Here is a 7098-nt window from a genome sequence, read left to right as displayed (position 1 = left end):
TTTTTAAAAGAAGGGGTATTAATGGCAAACAATTAAGGTTTTCGTGTTATCTTTCCTTACAAAGTCGCATTTAACACCATAAATCACAAGACTGCGATTAATTACCTCTCATCATCAAAGAGAATATTAATAGGAGCCACAAACGTTTCCGCGTAAATGCAAAGTATTGATCCCCTGCATGGCTGAAACAACCGGCCGACAGTCTCACAGGGAAAATTTCACAACCGCAGGTCATGTTGGCTGTGGGAGGATTCCGGAGGAAGCTTTTCGTTTTTAAATTAAATTTATTTATCATTATTTTTCGAAATCCGTGATCAAAATTATGAGAAAAGGGCTGTTTGTGTGCGCGGTTATACTGCGCAGAGAGAGGACTAATCCAGAATTTGGAGTGAAACAAAATTTTGACAACGTAGAAAAAGTAGAAGGCGGCCTTGAACCAATTTAGTAAAATACTTGAAAGATAAATAATAATAATGAGGACAATAATAATAGCAATAATAGTATTAATTTCGTGCAATGTTAAATGCGTAAAGTCGTGCGTCTTTACGCATGTCAATAAAATAAACAAAAATGAAGCTAAAATCAGATTAGCTGAAATATAATATATTAAATCGAATATATACTTACTCAACAACACAGGAGAGAAAAAAGTCTTTCTTAATTTCCTCGTTTCCTGGGTCAACCTGTGGTGCATCCAGTATCTCCCCAGAGTAACCGACTTCCCAGTCTGGCTTCTACTCCCAGCTCCTCCACATTACTTCGTTTTATACCAATATATAATTAATATTGCATCGTCATTATTTAATAATTTCAAAGCCCATGCACGACATAACCCTGTGACATGAGGGCATCCATAATTAAAACTGCACTAATTAGAGAGAAAGGGGCCATTAGCGGCGCGTGGAGGGACACAAGTTTTGCGCGCCACAATGTGAAAATTACAACGGAGAGGCCCCCTTCCTTTTTTCCTGCTTGTATCATATACGACGATACATATTTAATCCCAGCAGAGGTCTGGGGATTTATAAATAAAACAGTCTAGCGAGGTCCCACAAAACAAACAGTTTACAAAGATTTTATCGCCCATCGGTGCGTCTCAGGATACGCTGATAATCCTCCTTTAGTCTGTAGTTGAGCAGTTCACATGTTACATTTACAGGCCTGAGCCGCAGAGTGGAGATTAAAATACCACCATTTAATAAATCACAAAAATAAAGTCGATTCAGAGGATCTTTTTTTAGAAAATAACCAATAATTTATTTAGTTTAAACGTCACACATTGTTCAAGTGAAATCAAGAGTGAGGGGAAAAAATAAATACTTATAGGTGATGTAGGCCTGTATATAGCATGGGCTATGTAATAAATATATACAGCTCACCTGTAATGCTCCCAAAACACATCAAAATACTAAAATATAGCAGCAGCCAAAGCCACACGAATGTGCCTCATGTAAGACGGTGCCATTCCCATTTATTTTAAATAATTCAAGATAAATAGACTCATAGTGTCATACCTTGTGAGTTATTTTTGTGCGTAAATTACCACCACACAGTTCACGAAGAGAGCAGTTCATTAGCAAAAATAGTGGTTTAAAAAGTGATAATTTTTTTATCCTCATATTCCAGTAAAGTCTCCACATTTGGATAAAAAAATAGGTGACAACACATTTTAAGATATGACGGTGTACAATTATGAGCCCGTGATGTGGAGGACAAACTCTGATCTGAATCATTGTTGCAAAAAAAAAAAATCAGCTTTTTTTTTCACAAAATCATCCTTTTCTTTACATAGCATCACTTTACCTCATCACTGCAGCATCAGAACTCCGTTTTTATGGATTAAAAGATGAGTTTAATATCCCTGAATGTGACAAATTGTCAGGGTGAAATTGCTGAGAATTACTGTGTGCAAGATACACGATCAACAACATCAAAATCACCCTCCTCACAGATCTATAACACATTGAATAAAATCGGGGAGAAAGAAGTGCAACAATGAAGAGTGAGTGACACGGAATGAAGAACTGAAGGAAAAGTCTTTTTTTTTGGAGACAATCCCAGATGAGACGTGAAGAGCTGTTGATAAATCCCTGTTAGTTAGGCTACTTAGGCTATTATTAATCACTCGATCAAAAATGTAGTAGGCTATTTTATTCATGATGTGTGAACCTCAGTGCACCGCAGAGTATTTCATTCGTTTCTGTTTTTGCCGCTGGTTGCAGAACCACACTCGAACCACATTCTTTTTCAGGTCCAGTTTTTCGGCGATTGCCGCGATTTTTTCCGAGGAGGGCCGCGGCTGGATGGCAAAGTAAGCCTCCAAAGAGCGCTTCTCCGGCGCGGCGATGGAGGTGCGCTTTCTTTTCCTCTCGTTCCCGTTGAAAAGGTCCGGCTTACTGCTTTTCTCCCGGTACGCAGCCTCAGCTTCCTCCAGCCAGGCCTGGAGAACCGGCTTGAGAGCGATCATGTTGTTGTGGGACAAGGTGAGGGACTCGAACCTGCAGATGGTGCTCTGGCTCAAGGAGCCCACTCCGGGGATCTTGAGGTTAGCCAGCGCCGACCCGACGTCCGCCTGGGTCACCCCGAGTTTGATCCTCCGCTGTTTGAAGCGCTCAGCGAAGGCTTCCAGCTCCCTGGGATCCGACTCCACGTCGTTGACGCACGCCATGCCGCCGTGCACCGACAGGGAGTGAGGGTGGGCCATGGTGGCCATCGCCTGGTGCAGCTGCCCCATGGTCTGCAGGTGGTGGTGAGGGTGCTGGTGGTGGTGCGCCGTCGTGGTCATCCCCGGAGGCTCTGGAGCACCCATCCCGGTGACGGCCAGGCTGGTGGAGAGGTGGTCCAGGAGGTCCCCGGCCTCCAGGGTCTGTCCGAGGTGGTGGTGGTGGTGTTGGTGGGAGGCGATGGTGGAGGGAACGTGGGAGATGGGCACGGTGGTGGAGGAAGAAGAGGAGGCTGAAGTGCAGGGGACACTGCTCATGGTATGGTAAGTCACGTCTGGTTTGAACGGGTGACTCTTGCCGTGAGAGACAATGCTGTCAGCAGCCGCCAGAGCCTCTGCCCGTGCCAGCAGGCTCTCATCAAAGCCTCCGAATATATTGCCCTGCAGCTGCAAGCAAGAGTGCGCATACTGGAGTCAGTGGGGAATTCTGTCAGGCAGCTCGTAGGATCTAAAAAACATTTTCCAAAGGCAAGCAGCGCCGAGGAGAGGAGAGAACCCTCCTCAAAGCGCAGGTCATAAAAATTAATATGAAAGCAAGAGCATTGCTTGAATAGACATGTGGATGAGAGAGGAAAGGGGGAGGAAGGAGGAGGAGGAGAGGGGGGTGTTGGGAGGTGGGGGAGAAGAGTTGGAACACAGACAGAGCAGGGAGAGAGAGAGAGAGAGAGCAGGATAGAACAAAGTCCTGTCAAATCAACTTTACAGACATTTCCAGTGTGATATTTTCCCTCCTCTCGCCCCGCTACTCTCCAGCCACATTCTCCCCCCTCGACCTGAACGTACCTGCGGGGCGGGCAGACAGACTCTGCGCATGCCCTCCGAGCCTGAGTGCAGGCCGGGATACTTGGGCTCGTGTAGAGCCGGGTGCATGGAGAAATGCTGCTTGCCGTTCATGGTCATCATCATCCTCCATGCAGGCGCCTCTCACGCAGTGTGGCCCCTGACATGGAAGCCGGGCAGCGGACAGCCACGGAGCTCCTTTGCGCTCCTTCACCAGACTGAGCTGTTAACAGCAGGCAGCGCCTCCCGGCATCCCTCTCTCCCACTTCCTCCCCTCCTCCTCCTCCTCCTCCTTTTTCAGCCTCCCTCCTCCTGCTCCTTCCCTCCCACCTGCTCCTCTGCTCAACTTACAAGTTGAGAAAATTGTGGCCTCTGTGCGCAAGCGTCGAAAACATCAACTCAGACAAAATCACTATGAGAAAGGCAGTTTAGTTCTCAGTTTGGACATTTTTGCCAGTGTTTGGATGGAATTTTGGTCTTTTTTGAGTCAAGAATATCAACACATATTATCACATCAACCTATATAGCCTATCACAGAACTTTTGTTGAAAATTACGCACAGCTAGTTTATCGTTTGCAAATGTAGACATTGTACAAGCTGGCGTGCGCAGAGAAAGACTTTGCACTTTGTCAAAAGCATCAACACATGTACTGTATAGTATTAGGAGTTAGTTTTGTGTGACAGAAATGACATCACGTCTGTGCTCGAATTATTTCAGCACCACGGAGAGCGCAGCACTGCGCAGCAGCATTAAAGCATAAAGCTTAAACACAGAGAGGATGTGTGGATAAAGGAATAGTTGTGGTCCTACATGCTCCAAAGTGTATCTAAGGCCTGCAGATTGCCGACCAGTTGACCCGACATCCTCGGCCCATGTGAACGCCCTTCCTCGGGGCTGCTTTACAGACTTCTCATGTGGCCTCCTGGTTAAAACTCATGAAGCCGCGGTGGACGGGCCGAAAGAGGAGCCAGGCGGACCGATGCGGGCTGATGACACAGCGGGTCCATCCGATCCTGCCGGCCGCCTCTCTGGTTCCCGCAGACTCTGAATAATTTAGCAGCGCGGTGGCAGGCATCCATTACCACGCTGGCATGTTCTTATTCATTACGCAGATTAAAACAGCCAAGATCTTTTCTCACCATGCAAACCTGTTGCGGCCAAACGTTCAGACCTGCACAGGAGAGGAGGGAAAACACACACACACACACACACACACACACACACACACACACACACACACACACACACACACACACACACACACACACACACACACACACACACGTTTGTACTTCTATCTTAGTGAGGACATCCATAGGCGTAATGCATTTCCTAGAGCCTTACCCTAACCTTAACCATCACAACTGATTGCCTAACCCTAATCCTTACCCTAATCCTAACCAAACCTCAATTCATACCTGTTCTCTAAAAACAAGTCTTCACCCTCAAACATGGCTGTTTCAAAGTGAGGACCGGCCAAACTTTGTAAAAATGTCCTCACTTTGATAGTTAAATGCAGAAAATGGTACTCACCATGTAGTAAGTACAAGAACACACACACACACACACACACACACACACACACACACACACACACACACACACAGGCTTTCAGGCCTTAACTCGGATTTGTGCATTCACATAATCCTGCAGACTGATGGTTTAAAGATCCTCTCCGATCATTTTTAAACACATGTAAAACATGATTCGATCATGTTTGTGTTGGATATGGATTTCCATTTATAGAAGCTTAAATTAGAGTGAGAAAACCCTAAGTGTTTTTATTCGGATAAAAACTGTCTTTTACATCACTGAAAGATCCTCATAGACTTTACCATCCAGGCCTCAAGTTTCCACATTACACTGTAAAACTGCCAACTGGAGTGGTTTCCAGTCTAGTTGTGATGTCAAATCATGCCCTCATGTTCACCTCTGAACTCAGATTTTAGTGGAAATTTTCTATTTTCAAGTGGAAAAAAAAATAGAAGTAACATTGATCAAAATGCATTTTGAGCGGAGGTATTTGAATTTTAAAAAAAAAGTCAAACTGACTAAAAGCTTTTATCAACCAAACCTTTGATATTTTTGATGTTATGAACTGACATGAGTACAGGTGAAATTCAGGTTCAGTTCAATACATTCAAAACATTTTTCATTGTTTTTTTTCAAAGAAATATCCTTATGAGTCTGAGTTTGCTTTAAATCCATCTTTGACTTCCATTGAATTTAAAAGACATTATCCTGAAGAAAGAATCACCGTTTCCTTCCTTCTTAATAGCTGCTATATTCCAAAGATCATTCATAATTTAGTGGCCAGTGTTGACAACTCTGTCATCTCGGTGCTTTTCATACTCTGAAAATTGCACCTGACACAAAGAGCTTTGTCATATTTGTGGCCAAATGTGATAGCTTTTATTTTTCTCTCCACTTTCACATCTGGCAGCTGCAGCTCCATTTCACCAGATGTGATCTCATAGCATTTATTACTGAGTGGCATGAGCAGTGATTATTAAAAGCTTATTTTTGATTATATAAAGGGAAAAATGTCCACTTAGACTTCATCGACAGCATTTTATCAATTGATTATTAAAAAATATGAGCAAGTTTTAATAAGACTGAAACTGCATAAAATGCAGTGTGTTGATTCCAGATCACATGACCTGCTCCACATGATGTCATTTCCTCCTGAAGAAAAGACTGGCAAGACTCCAAGGCTTTCTTAGTTATTTAATATAAAGTAGTGTGTGAGTCAAGTGTGGATTTATGGCATGTCAACAGGTCTACTACAATATCTTTATAAGTAACTGTCAATATTACGTAGAAGAATCTTTCTCTAAAAATGCCATGTGTTTGGTGATAGGCAGCCATGTTTAATTTTAGGCCTGAAAACAACAAAAATGTATGATATCTGTCAACTATGTTTCAGAAAGTCTGGCAATTATATATTAACCTATTTAAAGTATTTGAGTACAACAATTATATTGTATTTGTTCTGTAAAGTCATTATTTTTTTATGAGGAGTGCTATTGAAGTGCTACTGATGTGATTGAAAGTGACATGGGGTGTAGTGCTTGGAGTTTACCACCCTGTGACCCCGCTTGACATATTCTTCCTCTGCTTTGTGGATTTTTAACGTTGAATACAATTATAATCAACAGAAAATCCTGTTTAATTAATGCCGTGCCTCTAAGGAAAACTGAAAGGAACTCGGCAGAAGTCTCAGAGTCTGAGATGTTTTATTGTAGAAAATATCAGCTTCTGTCTTGTTATTTTCCTATAATGGGACATCTTGGAGCGAATTATCGTTCTCGTATCATGTCCACTTATCACATACAAAAACAGGAGTTGTACTCAAATTGTCATGATTTTAGTTTGGTGTCAGTTCAGTCCATGGCTTCATCAACTGCTGTGGTGATTTTAACAACCTGGCAACCAATCAGAGACAGCGATGAAACAATTAGAAGCATCCATACAACCTTCCATTGTGTTTCTAATCATAAGCCAAGCTATCACGGTCACAGATGGTTACTTTGACACTCGTGCCCCCAAACAAATCCCACCACGTCACAGTGACTGAGTTCAATCACACCAGCC

General features: G+C 43.3%; 1 protein-coding gene across 1 annotated transcript; it reads right to left on the bottom strand.

Moving 5' to 3' along the window:
• Nucleotides 1-1238: 1238 nt before the first annotated feature.
• Nucleotides 1239-3931, bottom strand: pou4f3 (POU class 4 homeobox 3). The gene is made up of 2 exons (XM_022219471.2): nt 3506-3931; nt 1239-3109 (listed from the first exon to the last, which is right to left on the bottom strand). Exons 1-2 carry the CDS (start codon nt 3626-3628, stop codon nt 2171-2173), a joined length of 1062 nt encoding a protein of 353 aa, XP_022075163.2. The 5' UTR covers nt 3629-3931; the 3' UTR covers nt 1239-2170.
• Nucleotides 3932-7098: the final 3167 nt, after the last annotated feature.

Source organism: Acanthochromis polyacanthus, chromosome 17, assembly GCF_021347895.1.
Source record: "Acanthochromis polyacanthus isolate Apoly-LR-REF ecotype Palm Island chromosome 17, KAUST_Apoly_ChrSc, whole genome shotgun sequence".
Lineage (NCBI taxonomy): Eukaryota > Metazoa > Chordata > Actinopteri > Pomacentridae > Acanthochromis > Acanthochromis polyacanthus.
This window is presented reverse-complemented; position numbering and strand designations above follow the sequence as displayed.